General features: G+C 43.6%; 1 protein-coding gene across 15 annotated transcripts in view; it reads left to right on the top strand.

The window, feature by feature from the left end:
• Positions 1-3,199: 3,199 nt before the first annotated feature.
• LOC117413383 (drebrin-like) overlaps positions 3,200-17,930 on the top strand; it is a 39,193-nt gene continuing 24,462 nt past the window's right edge. For 11 of the 15 annotated variants that reach the window (XM_058997151.1, XM_058997149.1, XM_058997161.1 and 8 more), the window contains exon 1: positions 3,200-3,452. In XM_058997151.1, the coding sequence (XP_058853134.1) occupies positions 3,370-3,452 (83 nt within the window). In that variant the 5' untranslated portion in view covers positions 3,200-3,369. The remainder of the gene's footprint in view (positions 3,453-17,930) is intronic. The other 4 variants (XM_058997159.1, XM_058997157.1, XM_058997155.1 and 1 more) reach the window with 2 other exon arrangements.

The following is a 17,930-nucleotide window of genomic DNA, read 5'->3' as shown; positions in this document are numbered from 1 at the left end:
GGTATAATAATGAGACAGTTCAGTTCTAGCACCTACTCTTCCTGACCTGTATAGCTCCTCATAGGCTGTAGAGAGAGCTCAGAGATACAAAATAAAAGACCCTTTTCTTGTGGAGACATTTTCATACGTATGTAGATTTTAAATCAGAGATTTGCATGTTCCCCTATCACTACTCCACCCTGATGCAATCACCCAGCTGGAACAATAGGGCTCTGTCTCCCTGTGCTCTTCTCCAGGGCCAGGCCCTCGCTCTCCTTCCTCTTCCCTCAGTGAATTAGGGCACTCACCCCAGCTCTGCTTGAGCTCTTCATGCAGTGAAGGAGCACGGCCACGGTCGTCAAACATGCATCCCATCGGACAAGGGTGGCCAATCCCAGTACTGGAGGGCCATTGCACTCCTGGTCTTTGTTCCAATCCTGTGCCAGTGCAATTGCATATGGACTGGAGCTTGATGAAAAGCTTTCCAAAGTTCCTACCAAACACATGAGATGCCTGAGGACACGCCTACTGTTCAGAGTGCAAGGGTTTAGTATTCCATTAATAACAATACAAGTTGCATGAGCTAAGCAGAATCTGCCTGGCCCTCGATAGCCTGCCAGCGAGAATATGAATCACATTTATAGCTCTATTATCATTGCTATAATCATCAGCACACGAGTGAAGGCCAGTCAACCCCCCTGAAATGTTTTTTTTTTCAATAACAGCAAGCCCACCGCAACCTCCTGCCTGCACCAAGACACTGGAGAGGACAGGAACAGAACTCTTTAGACTGACTGAAGCCATTAGAAAGACCGCCGTACTAACACAGCGTGAGGGAGCGGTACCATTGACATGCACTTCATTAGGATCGTCACTGCTTGACTGGAGTCTTCATTTTTAGTTTCTATTCTGATTGTTAACATCCTCTTTGGGCTGAAGTTCTCATCAGCAGGTGCTGTTTTCTGTGCTGCCATCCAGGCAGGAAATGTGTTTGACACAGATCCTCCACGGTATTAGACTATTGAAGCTCCGTCTATACACACAGAGGTAGCCTCAAACAAGCCAGGTTTCTATCCCATCCGGGTTCCAAATCCTAATTTAAACCCTGCATTGCTTTCGAGTGCACAGTGTCAGACTTACAGCAAATGCACATTACATGGAAGCTCACTTATCAGAAACACTGATCATCAGAACAGAATGTGTGGAAAAGTCTGGATTATGAAGTGGCTGCTGTACTTCTCATAGTAAAGTTACACAGACTTCATATGATTACTGAGAGACTGGGCTGACTCTTCATTTCTTGTCAAACTACAGCATGTTATTTAAAAACGTTGTTTACCAAAGCCCTGTATATAGTACAGTGAAGACCTATTGGCACCTCTCTGCATTAAACCCCACGGCAGAGCTCATGCCATGTTGTTCTTCACTGCTGTAGAAACGTGCATTACTGCAGCAGAACAGTAACTATCGCAGGCTTGTGACATTGTTAATGCATTGTTTGATTGCTTCATGTATTCCTGCTTCCTGGCCTTTGTTTAGTGACTGGCCACAGGTCACTTGTGCCCTGCATGCTTCATCCCTCCCTGTGCATTAGCCATCTGCTGTTTGTTCAGTGATTGGGATACGGGGCACTAGGACCCTTCATTTCCAGTCATGCCCCTCCCAATGGAAACAGCTTTCTTCATTGATAAACCACGGCCCCCCTGCCAGCCCCTCCAGTACAGTACAGTCTGGAGCCCTTTGTTCAGTAGGATGATGGGACACTAGTGCACTCGACCCAGTTAATATATGAAGCAATATTGAAAGGGTATGATCCAGTGTTTCACAGAGATGTCTCTCGCTCTGTGACTGCTGACAATACAGTAATGCATTCCTTGTGTGTACGAGGCAACCGGACAGCTCTCTTTTAAAAGATCCCTTCTCTCTAAAATTACATTTAGCTACATTTTTATGATTTCATTTCTGAATGTTAAGGCTGGGATCCCTGCCCATGTTATTTTTGAAAACAGTTTTTTTGTCAATGTTTCTCAAAAAAGGAATGTGAAATCTTCATTTGTTTCACACCCACATTGGCTGCCAAATATCAGCCTAGCCACCTTTCTTCAGGGCGTAGTCACCCAATGAGAGATTGCTTGTTTCGTACAGTCAAGACAGAGACAGAATTGTGTGTGTGTGGCTCTAATGTGAGAAATGAGAGTGGGTTTCCAGCTCAGATTGCAAGAGCAGATGGAGACGAGAGTTCTGGGGCTTGTTTTAGCCCAGTTCCTGCTGGACAGATGTCTGTCTGACAATAATCACCATCACAACAGGCACTAATTGATACCTTTCAGCCAGTCTGTGAGGGGGGCCAGTGATTGGATGGGCGTTGAGAATTAATTACATTTCAAACCACTGTGAGGGGGAGGGGGGAGAAACCTATGCTTTTTTGAAAAGAAAGAAAGAAAGAAAGAAAGAAAGAAAGAAGGAAAGAAGGTGCTGTTTTTTATTGCAATCTATAAATCAATTTGAAATATTGCAAAGACATCTAGAATTAGAGGTATGTCATTATAAAATAACAGTATCTTGCTATCGTTCATAAACATCCCAGTGATAATACAGACATTAAAAATAAATGTAGTTATTAATTTGACAAATGAGGAGAAATCTTTGGCAGGAACATTTGAAATATTCTAAGAGTGTGTTTGAGGGAATGTGAGGCAGTGGAGTAATGTTATTAAAGGAGTTACCCCAAATTTACCTCTCATCAACACCAGCAACATTAGCACTGCTCCCTGGTTTCTTGTGTTGAACATATTTCGTTTTATGCTTGCTATGTTTTTAAACTTTAATTTGGAGATAAAAAAAAAAAAACAAGAACTATTAAAGATCCAAAATATGTTCATCACATATGGTGAGGTTTCCCTGTAATACCCATTCCTGTATATCACATGTGAGACAGTGCTTAGTCACCCCTCTATATTATTATTGTCTAAATCCAGCCTCGCAAGCCTCCATTTTTCATATGCAGTACATCATGTGTTAGGAGTGTTTTGTACAAGAAACGGTATCAAGTTACATAAATAAAGTTTTTCTCATTTAAAAAATGCTTTGGCATTACAGGGTTAAAGCGTAGGACAGGTTATCACCCCCCATTTGAGATGGCTTGCCGTGGATAATCGCATACTGCCGGGGCGCTAAGACCCAGCAGCAGTCCGTGCACCCCTGTATAATTGCCGGCGCTAGGACCGGGTGGCTCACTTGTGTTAGTGCGGAGAAGGACCGTGCTTCTTTGTTCCAATCTCAATTTCTCTCTCTCCTCCACACTGTCTGTATCTGCAGTCTCGGTCTATCCTCTCTCTCGTTATTCCACTACAGTATTAGACAGGTCTGGATGATTGCAAAGACGGCAATATGGCTGTGAACCTCAGCAAGAATCGACTGAACCTTTTAACCGCTTATCAGGATGTTATCGACGAGAAATCCTCCACGAACTGGTAAGAGAAAACAACAACATAATGAACACAAGTCACTTGTGTGCTTAGAGGTGATAATACGCGTGGTCCTTCTTTAATCGCCGCACAGTATGGATACGGATTATCGATGTAAGGGTGCTTCATGCGTCGTCATTGGTGTGTGTGCTGCTGTGGTTGCAGCATCCTTTGCTTTGTTACTGGAAACACGTTTACTAACAGTAAAGCGTCAGCTAGTCTAACAAGCGTGCAGAATCGGGTGCTTTGCATGTTCCAACGCCAGCTGCGGTTTATGGAAATGTAATCTCATATCTCACTATGTGGTCTATTAGCATGTCGATTTAATCCCCCCATAAATACATGAATAAATGAATAAATAAGAGAATCGGAGCCTGTCACATTTCTCCACAAATCCGTTATTTCAGAATATCCCAGAAACGTGTACCCAAAGCCTTTAAGTACTGTTGTATTAATTTTTAAAACTAATTTTTTTTTTTTTTTGCAAATGCCTTAATTAAAAAAAATAAAAAAAATAAAAAAATAAAAAAAATTCTTGCAAAATATTCCATGGGACAGAAATGGTATGGATGCTGATCGATACTGCATCACGGGTACCGTGTTTTAATTCGATTTTGTAAAGTGCTGTGCTAGGAATACAGGGGCGTCCTTGTGTGTCCGGGCTGTGTGAGCTGTCAGATCTGGACTGTTATCCAGAAACACGGTATGCTCGGTAGTTTGGTATGCATCTATATTTTTGCCAGTTTAAACGGACATCAAAGCCCGCTGCAGTATGACTGATCCTGATTGTGAATGAAAAGCGTTTACTTTGATATTTATCATCAGAAGAGCCAGCTGCAGTCTTCCACCCCCCCTAGAAGAACATTGGGTTAGATCGGCAAGGTGAAGCAGTCTGTGCTACCCTCGCATCAGCTGAGCTTTCCTGAGCTGCGTTTGTTTGCATGGGTACACCGGTTGTGACCTCGCTTGATCCTGTACATCATAGTTTTATACACTAGCGTTTATCCCAGCTAGGTAAGTGAAATAGGCATGGAATGGCTGTTGTGTCAGTGCACACATGCTTTCTGTCTGCACTGACCTACACAATGCTGCAGAGCAGGTTTCAAAGGGGCCTTTTCTAGGTTTGATTGAGTCGTTCTCCCTTTAGATAGTTAGCCTGGGTGCTCTTGTGCTTGCTTGCTGTGTTCTGAGGTCCTGCTGAACAGTCTCTTGTATGTAACTGAGAGCATGTGTTCCTTCCTATAGAACAGTCTCATGTGGGATCATCCCTGGGGGGTGATGGTAAGGGTTAACACCTGGTCCAGAATCATTATTCCAAGATGGGCCGGGCGGCTGGGGTGAGGGTAGTGTTGGAATAGGGAGAGATTTGGGGTGCTGTTTACAGCAGCAGCAGTCTGAATTGTACTGTATGAAGTGCAATTAAAATCCCATGCAGAGATGCTGAGATCAGAAGTGTCACCTGATATATAAGAATAGGGAGGCGGTAATGAGTGGAAGCCAGCAGTCCCGTGCTTTGGTGTGTTTTACATTCTTTATCATGCGTTGGTATTTTCTATGCTTGTACCAGGGTGTATACCATTGTAGACTTGTCTTTTTAATTGATGTGCTTTCACTGGGTGACGTGCACCGTTTGAAACAGAAAGCAATGCTAGAGCTCTAACCCAGATGTTAATCCTGCTCCTAGAATCCTGTTGTCCATTTCTCCATGTGTGACTCTGCATTCTTTGTGGTCAGTTGTTTTATGCTTTTTCAAAGTCAAGTTATAAAATAGGTGTTCTCACTAACTAAAGGATGGAACAAACTAAAAGAAGCATGCCAAAAAAGACTTTCTAACTAAAACGTTTAAGCCAAAACAAAAAACAATCAGGCAGGCGCTTCTTTTCCCTTTTCAAGGTCCTGTGGGTTGGGGTGGTGATGCAGTTTGTGAGCCCAGGCTTGCAGTTTTATTTCAGGGTGGGAGCTGACTGTCAGCAGCCTGGGCTTGTCTGCTCAGTGGGGAGCTCTTTCCAGCCGCACCTTCCCTCGTCTCGAAGCCGTCTGCCCAGCCCGGGTCCCAGTCCAGCACCTAGTCCAGCGCCCAGCCCTGCTTGACCTCAACGTGAATTCCAGAGTCTGCTGGCAGGCTGCCCAGTCTAATGTTAAAACAAAGGAAGAGGAGCGATGGCGTTTTGTGCTGTTGTTACTGACCACAGTCTTTTCAAGGATTGCATTTAAAACAGTACCCCCCATTGTCTTGTGAACTATTGAACTGTTTTTCTAATATTCAGAGCTTCAAATTCACATCATGGAGGAGGAGTGCATCATGAAGCACATGTGACAGAAACATTTGGCAAACATTAGGCAGTGACATCATACTAAAACCCACTTTAGGAAATCCATCCTTTTAAAATGATTATTCTCCAGATCATTGACTGCCTCTGTTTACTGAGCACTGTCGCAATTGCCAGGGAAAGCGTAACATCGTTATCTGGTCATAATCGCTGCTACATTGAGTCTTCTTGCTTGACTTCTCCCTTGTTAGTTCGACAGTAAATTCTTGTACAATAGCACTGTCTCTGTCGTTTCCAGAGGAGGCAGGTTTAGCGATCCCATCCTAACGTACAGTACAGCACACGCCCCGTTAAAAACAGCACATGGATCGTACAGCAAGTTCACATTTCATGCCGAGCTGGAACACACAATGGGGTTCTTTCCAGGAAGCGGAACATTTTCTTTCTGTTCTCATCGTGGAATTTAACACTCTCTGAAATTAAAATGTCAGAGTTTCTGATGAATGCAGAAGGGCTGCCTTCGCCTTGTCATGCCAGATTAAACATCAAGGTAATTGAAGGCACCTGTCCTGCACTGTGAAGGAAATGTAAATCGCTACTGATGGTGTGACTCAGCCTTGGGTCGGGGTTTACATAGAAGTGTATTTGGTTATTGGGGACCAGAGTAACCAACCAGCTGCTGCCTGACATGATTAGAATCAAGTCACGAAACAAAGGAAGTGCCACATTACACCCAAGTCTCTTAGATCCAATCACTGGGCCACACTGTCTAGCGGCCCCTTTGCTCCAACCCCTGAGCCACACTGCTGCCCAGTCCCTCGGCTCGCTGTGGTGCACTGGGGTTTGAGATCTGTCCTCTAAATCACTGCAGGAAGAGGTTTATAAAAATAACTAAATAAATAACATAACAAGTGCTCTGGCTTTTCAGTTCTGTACCACATCACGGATCATTATCGCTGTGTTACCTGTTTGACAATGTGAGCAATAATCCTGACCCTATCGGTGCACCAGAGCGGTCATTTTGAAAAGAGCTTTGAAACAGACTTTGAAGTTCGAAGTGTAAAAAGTTGTCGGGATGTTAAATATGAAAATAAATTACAGGTATGTTATTTAAACAGTATAAGGTGGGGACAGATAACGCTGTATTTAAACAGTTGTATAACATGTGGGGACGGGTAACGCTATACTTTTCGGAACCCCACTACTTCCTCTTTAATGATACAGTACATGCTGATGCAGACCTGTCCCTGAAGATCCACGTCGACGGCAATTCTTTAATATCCTCCTATGCTCTGAACTTACAACTATAAAGTATTTGATAAGGGTTTACTGCAAAGACAGTGAATGAGAGCACTGTTATTATTATTATTATTATTATTATTACTATTATTATTATTATTATTGGATGGGCCAGTGACCTGCTCCCTCAATCGATCGTTTCTCTCCAAGTTGTTTTACCAGGAAATACTATCTTTGGCACGAGAATAAAAGAAGAGAAAACCCTTCTTCCTGCTGTGCGACTGTCAGTTAAATGACATGGAAGGGATCATGCAGTTGAATTGAGTACTGTAAATTCAGCCATTGTCAGCAGCCCGACATTACAGTCACACTGTAAAATGAGACAATCCTGTGAATGCAATTGAGGATCAGGGACGTAGAAATGATTCATTGTCCCAATATTAAGTTTTAACATGAGCGAATTCTGTTTTTCCGCAATCTGCAGTTCATTATTTATTAATAATATTGCTTAATAACACATTGCAACTTTGAAACTGACAAACACTAATATCATATTGCAGTCCTTTTGAAAAAAGGTATTAGATTTTCCCCCAATAGCTTTGGTAAAAAATGTCTTCCTGCCACCCCTCAATGAAGAATACAATGAAAACTCTGCATTTAAGACTAGTCAAGAACCAACAAAGTGTGGCCTTAATATTGAAGGTCTCTTACGCTGAAGCCAATGGAATCTGGACTGTATAAATACAGCCTTAATTCAGGGATGGCCTTTGTACTGAGATGGTTGTTAAGCAAGAAAGTAAAATATAAAACCTAAATATTATAAGCATTCTAAAAAACCTAACTAAATATCATAAGCATTCTATAGCCACTGTGGTTCTACAATATTTACTTGTTCTTCAAACTCCACTTGTGATCCTGTGATTCTTGCACAGATATTTTGTTGCAGTTAACCTCTAAAGAAAAATGAAATGTGGCTTCTAATACTCCAAGTAAATGCCGAGAGCCAAGTCTGCTGTGTAAAACCGGACAGGCTGGGATGATATTGTCACAGTTTGTGCTTCAATGTATTCCTTCACTTGTGTCGGATCAGAACCAAGAAAAAAATTGATGGTGGAAATAAAGCTAATGGATTTCAAAGCATTTGAGGTGTTCTGTTAATTTAAGAGCTTGCTTTCATATATCACCCCCCCCCCCCACACACACACACACTGGCTATCATGTGACAGTTTGCAGCCCTGTCTCTCTACTTTTTCTCCATGTTTCATCAGTGAAGCTGAAAGCTTCCAGCTTCTCTAGCCCAATAGTCTCACCCTGAACCAATTCCATAAAGAATAGAAATATTGCACCACACCTCAGACAAAACTGCAGACCTCTGTTCTTTTAAGGGAATGTTTAGGAAAGGGCTGCGTAAGCATGGATTGCTCCTGCTAATGGAATTTCTTGTGGGCTGATTCGTATTTGTGTGCATCTGTCTGGCTCTGAGTTCAAGCCACTAACACTCCTCATGAAACAAACCCTTCCCTTGGCATGTAAACTAACCTCTGCATGAAAAAAACAAAGACGCAAGTCCAGAATCTGTCGGCTTCTCGGATAATGCATTGAATCAAATGTGCAAGTCCCATGGATCGACATGAAAGAAATCATTTCTGTCACACAGCTATCTTTGAGCCGTTCACAAAAACCTGCCGTTCACACCACACTCATGCTTCTCTAATGAATCACAGTGTTATACACATCGGATTTCTAGGGAAGTGTCCCAAGGGTTTCTTGTTGAATTGCCAATTCTGTTTAGAATTCCCTGTTGAAAACCCCTTGTTTGGACAGAATCTTCACAACAGGGCTGACTGGTACTGATGACCCCCCTGTTAAAAGTTCCCTTCGTCTGTATCTTTGAGTCCAGTCTTCGGGAATTCCCTGGGATTCTCCATCAGTCCCGAGTCAGTCTCTTGTATTAAATAGCTGAGCACAACCATATCTCCACCCCCACCCCCTTATCCAGCCCATCATCAATATATTAATTGTAGTCTCTTTATTTTGTATGCCTGGGCAAGGCGTTGGAGAGTGTGTAATATTAAAAATATCTCCATTTACTGACTTCTTTATCAGTTTACAAAAGACTGTAAGTGCTGTTTTATAAAACGCGTGTTGTTCCTCTACAGTTAGTGCCATGAATACATTAGTTGTGCTGTGTCTTCTTTCTTTAGAGGAGTGAACCTTGACTGATAACTACCTCCTCGACCATGCAGTTAATAACTTCATATGAAAAGGCCTTTATCGGTGACATTGTCATGGGCCATATCTTCAGAACGGTTTGTGCTCCAACTGTGATATTTTGCATGTTATCTCTGTGGTGTCCACATAAAAGGTGGCTTGAAGCCAAATCACAGAAGGTTAAATAAAAAAAAAAAAGTGTTGATTTTACATGGAAGGCCTCCTTGTTTGATGATAATGCACTAACCGCTGCTCCAGTACTTTGAAGGCACAACACTTGAATGATTAACCCTACAGTAAATGCTCCTGTTCCCTTTTCTACACCACCACTGCATGGTTTGGTTAAGTGGAAAACGGAGTAACATTACAGCGGTTGAACTGTGGATCTCCAGAGCTATCCCAAGTGGGTTGGGTTGGGTTGGGTTGGTGACACATTTTGGTTTCAATCCAAAACTCAAACCACTGTGGCTTTCAAACTCCCAAGCGCTCCGAATCGAGCAGGACTTATTCTCTCTCGGTAATTGAGCCAGTTCTACCACCCTAAACACTTTCCCATGATTCAGTGGGACTATGAGAGGGTCACTTCGGGGGATCAGTTTCTCTTAAATAACCCAGATAGTTTGGATGCAGCTGGCCTCTTGAGAGCAGTGACCCTGTACCTGGGTTTGATTATGGCTGGATTCATGTGTTTTTACCCCTGGGTTTGCCTGGTCCCTTGTGATGTGCAGCCAGGTACATTAAACATGATCTGGGCATGCAACACTTGATGAAGGGCCTTTCCATTGCTGGTTGTATTAAGCCAGTCCATAGCAAATGAAATGAAAGCGGTGTGTTGAAAACATGATTGATTCCGTGAATGACACACCGGAGCGTGTTGGATATGGTGCTGTGAGGCTCGTTGAAGTTCCTGGAAGTGTGGCTGGTGCCTCCTGTAGCGTTGGAATAATAATCTCTCTGATGTGTTTGCAGGGCTAAGCCCTGGTGTGAGTTACATAATTGGGATGACACGGGGTTGGTCTGTTTGGAAGCTCAGACTTCAGGGATCGAGGGGATGGGAGGGGGAAGTGATCTCATACAGATCAGGGCAGCCAGACATTTCAACACAGCACTTTTACTTTACGCAATCTCATTGTATCCAAGTACTGAAAAACATATTTAAACGACCCTGTGATACATTACCATGTGGTTTCTTTAAAAGAGCTTAAAGTACGTGCATTGCAATTGAATTCTGGACCTGCTATCTCTTTATAGACTAGTGGATTTTAAAAGCTACTAACACTTATTTAAAAAAAATGCATACTCTTCCTTTAATCCACAGTCCTTTTTCTACACTGTAAGGTTGCAGAACCTGTCATGCTTTTGGGAATTGGCTTGCAGTAACAGAGCTAGGACCTTGTGCTGCAGAGGACACAGATCGCTCAGAGAAGCCTGCCTAGCTGCTGGTGCATAAAGATGTCCTTCAGGATCAAGCCTGTTCGTGAGAGCTCTTATCTAACAGCAGGAATTCCTTACTTACTGATGAGAGCAGAAATCCCAGGAGCTCCAATCTGAAAAGATCTGTTTAAGGATCCGAGACTGTATTCCTGCCTCGGAAGTCAGAGTTCAGTCGTCATGACCAGACTGGAACCCGGTTCAACATCTTTCACTGTTCAGGACAGAGAGAAATTGTATATCCTTTTGAGGCATGATTTTTTTCAAAAGCATTCGATTTTTAGAAATGTTCTTTTCATGTGATAATTTCCACCCAATTATATCTGAGCGTGACCTTTAATGTGATTCTTAAGGTCAAAAGTACCGGAGTCCTCATTCGGTAATAAAAAAAAAATTAGCTGCACAAGTTAACTAAAACAAATCGCTGTGAGCACACTAATGAGCACCTTAAAGGGTACATGAGGACCTTTTTATTTGATTGTGTTACATGTTCCCATGTGTTGCTACAGCTGTTTATGTAAGGTGTGTGTATTGTTTTAATTTTTGTACCTGCATGGACCTCTCAGAACTACATTTCCCATCATCCTCCTGTTCACATATGTAACTGAGATGGATTGACCAGTGAGCAGAAGGAGGATGATGGGAAATGTAGTTCTGAGAGGTCCATGCGGGTACATGGGAAGCTGTCTTGAGGCAGGGAATGCAATTTAAAAGTTTAAAAAAAGTGGTCAAAATGTACAAAAAAAAAATTAAAAGCAACATATGGGAACATGTAACACAAAAAAATAAAAAGGGCCTTCTGTTCCCTTTAAATAGGTGAAAGGTGGGGAAACCATCAGAACTCATTTCACAAAGCCTCTCGCTGACACAAAATCAAATGAACTCTTCTCTTCCTTCAGCACGCTGGACTGGGTCATGTTTTTGTATATCGCGAGGATGTGTAACACACACAGATGCAATCTAGCCTATATGTGTGCAACTGCCATCTGAGTCCATGCAAATCCAGAACATTTCAATACAGAGCCCTATTATTGATGGAACGAAGCCTTGCAGTAGAGATTTGTGTGCAGTGGGATCGATGTGTGCCTCAGAAGCTTGCGATGACTGTGTGTGTGTGTGTGTGTGTGTGTGTGTGTGTGTGTGAGAGAGAGAGGGATGCTGCTGGGAGAGGGATGCTGCTGGGAGAGAGGGAAGCTGCCTGCATTTTGCTGAGGTAAGAGAGATGCTCATCACAGCAGAGCGGTCATGCTGGGTAGGATTTTGCTTCAGAGATCCTGTTTGTCAGGTTGTCTCCTGGGCTGCATTGTGCTGGGCATTTAAAAATAAACGCCTACACTAGAACGGCTTGGTGTGATTCTGATTAGGAGGAGGGGCAGTCAGTCTGTCGGTCTCTTCAGTCTTTTAAGCCGCTTATTTTTTATATGTCTCAACTGAGATTCTCTGCCCATCCAGGAAATATCAAGAGTAAAGAAAAATGTATTGATTATTGATCACCATATCTTTCATTTAGCAAGTTTCCAATAAACATTTATTGATCGATTTAATTATCCTGGTGCCCTGTTTTGAAGCATCACTTCTATATCATATTACTAGCACATGCATGTTTATAGTTGTGCTTTTGTGAAGAGACTACACTTGCTTTTTCTTCTATCTTTCTCAGAGCATGTACTGTATTACTATGCATAATAATATGCATGTGCATGTTTTAGGATTTATTGCGAGGCTTTTGTGTGCGTCTTGCTTTTGACTGGTAAAGTGACCCTGATTTATGTCAGATATTCGATTAGGAAATTGGCGGCCGATTGCACTTCCACCAAGGATACCTCCTCCCAGACTAAATCCGTGCAGTATTGTGCTCTGTGCAGTATTTGAGGTGTGGTGCCAGGTGGCCATGCTTCCATGTCACCGTGAGAGTGCTCGGGGTGGGTGGGGCAGTATGAGTGCTAGAGAGTCACACAGAGGGGCTCACTCTAGCCGTCTCACCTGAAAGCAAATTAATATTCAAGCCCCCAAACCACCCACCACAGAGCTAAAAAAAAACAAAGCACATTTTAAACTGATGACAGGGATCAGAGCTGTTAAACAGAATAGGATTTGAATCATTTTTTCATCAGGAATTTAATCTAGAGGCCAGTCTGTGCTGTTCTAACTCGGGCATCCTGAGGGGTTCACTTTGGGAAACACAAACTGACGTGATCACCACTGAGAGGAGGAGCCTCAACTTCCTCCATTCCTTTAGCACTCGAACCACTGAGCTACTCAAACCCACTGCCTTCTGCACTGCAGCCCAGCACTCGGACCACTGAGCTACTCAAACCCACTGCCTTCCGCACTGCAGCCCAGCACTCTAACCACTGAGCTACTCAAACCCACTGCCTTCCGCACTGCAGCCCAGCACTTTCATTAGCCACTAAGCTACTGTCCACTTACTGTAAAGAAAATCATAGAATTGTGGGCATTCCGAGCTGCAAGACACTTTACCTGCTGAGTGCTAATCTTTATCAATGTCGTGCATCCTGTGTGCTTGTCTGTGTCAATGTCATGCATCCTGGTATCCAGTCTAGACTGGAACATCTGAATCCGGTGGAGGACTGTTGTGTATTTCCTGATAGAGATGCGGTTGGTGTGACAATTGGCAGAATGAGTTGAGAGCTGAAGAGATGCATAACCCAGACACATTGTTTCACATAATTGGAGTCGGATTGAGTGGGAGAGAGGCGCTGCGAGGATTTCTACATATTCATGAAGGCAGAGTGATATCAAACGCGTGTGTGTGTGTGTAGCGCTGGGGAGCAGGGCAGCACTGGGAGGATTGTGTTCTTCTGCACAGCTAGAGGAGAGATGCCTGTGTGAGAGATTAGCACTGCGGCTCCTTGTTCTTCAGAGGTTTGTGACCAGGAGATCTGTGAACATTGCAGTGGGTGTTTTCTCATTTAAAGATATTCATTGTGGGGTAGACCCCAATAAGATCCAGATACGTGTTGGTTCTTCTTTGTGTGGCAGCGAGTGAAGGAACAAAGGCTGACGAGAACAGTATTTGTTATGTACAGATATAGCACGCAGAGTTATTCCATACCAAGTTGACCCAAATCCTGACCTGGCTATTCTGTGAGTGTTTGAGAGGCCACACATGTAGGATGAATACATAAGGAGAGTGCTTTATTCAAGACCTATCCAGCTTTCTGATTTTCTGAACTCTTCTTGGCATGGGACGACCCCATTTCGTTTGAAATCGTTTTTATTATTTAGCCAGGGCTTGTTAAACACAATGCTGTTCTTCTCACTAATGCTGTGTTTTTCTTCAAAGAGTGGAGGGGGTCTTTTGTTTTTAATGCAATCTCCTTCCTCAATTGTCAGTGCTGTCAGGTTACAGATAGCTAACCAAGCCCCAAACACCTTACAGCACAGAAGGCTCTACAGAGTGACTAGAGCAAGCTGTGATTCGCCTCTGAGATGTGACAGGGTGACAATCCAGAGCGATGTGGTGGCAGGCAGAGGCACAGAGTGGGTGAACCGTGCTCTTACAGGACAGCTTTCGTTAAAGAGGGATTATTTCTATTTATGAAGTATTTTTACACCCCCTTTTCCTTTCCCTTTCTGGGACCCCCTCTGCCAAGTGGAATTATCCGAGCTGCACTTGTGTGTGCACGAGCTTGGAGCTCTGTTGTTGCAAACCCAATTTAAATGAAGTCTGTCTAGTACAATAGCTCTCGTAACTGGCAAGCCAATTTAAATGAAGTCTGTCTAGTACAATAGCTCTCGTAACTGGGAAGCCAATTTGCTTGAGTTTCTTTTACAGCGTTGGCGGTTTCTTCAGCAGATATTTTTAAAGGTCCTAAAAATAGCCATTTGATTGGTAGTCAAAAGTGGCAAACAAGTAGCTGCTGCTGTTTTTTTTTTTTTTAAGTTGTTTTTTATGGTTGGACAGCCGCACTAATCCATGGATTTCTCCCTCTTTAGCCTTTGAGGCGGGCCGATATAATTTGCTGTTTAACCCGTGAGCTGTCAGGTCTTTCTCTCAGCTGGGGTGGGTCGGGGGGGAGAGCAGCTGACGGCTGCAGCTTATCACGCTTCATGAAGCATCAGTGCACAGCCAGACAGTTGCTGCATAGGCAGGATTTTGTGAAGCTGTAGCGCTAACAACGTTCTGTGCCCACACACAATGCTGCTCAATACTACGTGGGGCAATGCTTATGGGCATCTGAATTGAGACCCAGTAGAATGAGCTTGCCTGGACTCTCTGGGCAAAATGACCTCAACCTCCGACAATGCAGAGCCTGTCTGTGTTTGGGAATGAGCCCTGATACCTCGGGAGACCTTCCAACAGCTAGTAGACTCATGCCAAAGGTGTGGGTTTTTTTTACAGTGAAGTGACCAGTGGGGAGGTGTTGACATTCCAGACAATCGTGAAGTGGGATAGATCTGCAATCCAGATTTGCTTTGTAGCCAAGCAAGTTGTTAGTTCTGGACACATTTTAGAACAGAAAGGGCACAGATTAAAATCCAGCAGCATTCGCTGATTCCCCCGTGTTTATTCCTGGCCCATCCAGTCCTGGTCTTTGCTCAAACCAAGTCCCTTAATGATTAAATTGAGCCAGTTACACACCCTGGTCAGGTGCTTAATCATTTTAACCCTTGGGTAAAATGGCCCTTCAGGACTGTAGTTGCCCACCCCTGATGCAAGACTGTCCAGTTGGATGATAATTTGTTCCAAGCGTAAGGGGTTTGCACTGTGACTAATTCCGCCTGCCGCATCCAGGGGTCCCCCGCGGATTTCTCATGTTGCCTCTCATGGGAACAATAAACAAAGCGTCTGTGCTGCGGGACGGGGGAGTCTCGCTGCTGCGCGTCCGTTAATGATTCGCACAGCCTGTGGGCCTGACCCTGAACACCCACAATGCAATGGGCATAGCCTTGTTAGTCCACTGTGGGGGCGATGCTGGAAGCAACATATTTGAGTGCTTTGTGTTTGTTGGAAAGCGTGCTCTAGACTCCACCTTATCCGCTGGACACAGTGCAGTCTATATCCTCGGTATGTATGTCACCCTGTCGAGTTTTACTTCCACACTGTATAGGGGAGCCCATCCATTACGTATTGCGGTGCTTGGAGTTCTGTGGGGTTTTTTTTTGGGAGCCCTGGTGAATTCCACAGACATGGAGCATTACCAACGCACCCTACCCCGCCACTGGAAGGAGCAGTGTGTGTCCTGGGTCCTGTCAGCTGTCATTCAGACAGGAGCCGGGGAGGCTTGTAAACTGGGAGCCCTGGTGCAAAATATACCCCCTGCAGCAGCAGGGTGAGATCTGCAACATGAGCAACCAACAGAAATTGAATAGCGTCAATCAGGTCATATCTGAATTGAATAGCGTCAATCAGGTCATATCTGAATTGAATAGCGTCAATCAGGTCATATCTGAATTGAATAGCGTCAATCAGGTCATATCTGAATTGAATAGCGTCAATCAGGTCATATCTGAATTGAATAGCGTCAATCAGGTCATATCTGAATTGAATAGCGTCAGTCAGGTCATATCTGAATTGAATAGCGTCAGTCAGGTCATATCTGAATTGAATACAGTCAATCAGGTCATATCTGAATTGAATAGCGTCAGTCAGGTCATATCTGAATTGAATAGCGTCAATCAGGTCATATCTGAATTGAATAGCGTCAGTCAGGTCATATCTGAATTGAATAGCGTCAATCAGGTCATATCCGTGGAGGGAAGCATTGCCACGTGTGCACCAGGATAAAGGGGAAAGATGGTTTAGAGTTGCATAGAGTTTAACAATACAGTTCTGCTCTGGAAAGTCGGTCTGATCCCATCAGATTTTAGAAGTCATTCAATTCTTACTTGTGTCCTAGTGCAGATATAGATACAGTAACCTAACATTTTAAAGAGTAATAAATCCAGCGTTTTATTTTCCCAGTGCAAAGATTAATTAAATGACTCGATCTCTTTTGGAAAGAAATGCACTGCCTTTACACGCTGCTAAGCTGCAACGTCGCTAAAATAAATGTGATTGAAAGACTAACCGTATTGACAAGGCAATCAATAGCGAGCACTCTGAGCTAATGCACGTCTCTCTTGCAATGAAGCGCCTGCTCCAGCATGGGGCTTATAAAACGGGCTCCAGTGGTGGTCCTGTTCAGGCTGCTCTCCTCTGCTCCTCCAGTGCCTGGGAGGGTTCCTGCTGGGGCTCTTAATTGAATCGGGAAGGAGCAGGTGGCACAGCCCCGTGCTCCGATCGGGAGCTGTCAGGAGAAGCATACTCAATATACTAATTGCACCAGAAAAACAAACCCTGCAGCTCCAGCCATGTGCCGGAGTCAACGAAACAAGATCAGGGAATCGCCTCCTCCCCAACCCTGCAGAAACCAGGCATCTAAATATATAAGGTAGGGGTTTTAATCCATTAATGATTCATTGATTAATCACACCTGTGGGCTTTGATCGATTAATCTCGTCTACCAGAGTGCGGTATCAAAAAACGGTGAAAAAAGAAACCTTGGAAAATGGCGGAGGGTACTTCTAAAGGCCTTGGCTGACTGCCAATTACATGCAAGCAAATATTTTCAAACTGTCAATTTATATGTTAGGAAATATGTGTATTAAGCATTAGATGGCATAATGAAACGTTTGCTGCAAACAGCATTCTGTTAATACTTTGTATTATTTGTAATGGTCTTTCAATACAATGTAATCGCTAGCAAACCTGGTGGAATCAGTCGACCACAGATCGGAGGATTAATCGATCGATAGAGAATGTCAAGATTAAAATCCCAAATAAAAAGACATTCCTGGTCCAGGCTCGCAGTGGCACACCTCGCTGCCTGCCTCTGACAGGTGTTGATCCTGAGAGACACAAACCAGAACGGACAGGCACCGGACTCCAGGCACAAATCTTTCAGGAATTTTTCACATTCCACAGGATCAGCTAAATATGTGTAATATGAAATACACTAGCATTCCAAACCGCTGAGGTGAGAGGTGGAACAGGACTGAAAGATAGCCAAAGTACTGTTTGAGAGTTATACACCCAGAACAATAAACACAGCCATGTTTTATCTAGCCATGACATTGAGTTAACCCAGACTCTGAGATAACCACCTCATCACAGAGCCACGCTGGATTTCAGGAGGGTTGAGAAATGCCAGACTCTGCTAGCTTTCAGGATGTGGCAGCTTTTAAAGTGTGGACAAGTTCCCCTTCTTCACTGTTGAAAAGTCCCAGGGATTTGGAGAGTAAGAAGTGAAACCTATGGGCTTGTCATGGAAACCACAGCAGTCTATTGCTGCTTTCTAACCTGAAAGTCAGTTCAGTGATTCATGTG

This window comes from Acipenser ruthenus, chromosome 23 (assembly GCF_902713425.1).
Source record: "Acipenser ruthenus chromosome 23, fAciRut3.2 maternal haplotype, whole genome shotgun sequence".
Lineage (NCBI taxonomy): Eukaryota > Metazoa > Chordata > Actinopteri > Acipenseriformes > Acipenseridae > Acipenser > Acipenser ruthenus.
Note: the sequence above shows the minus strand (reverse complement) of the source record. Positions and strands in the feature narration are given on the sequence as shown.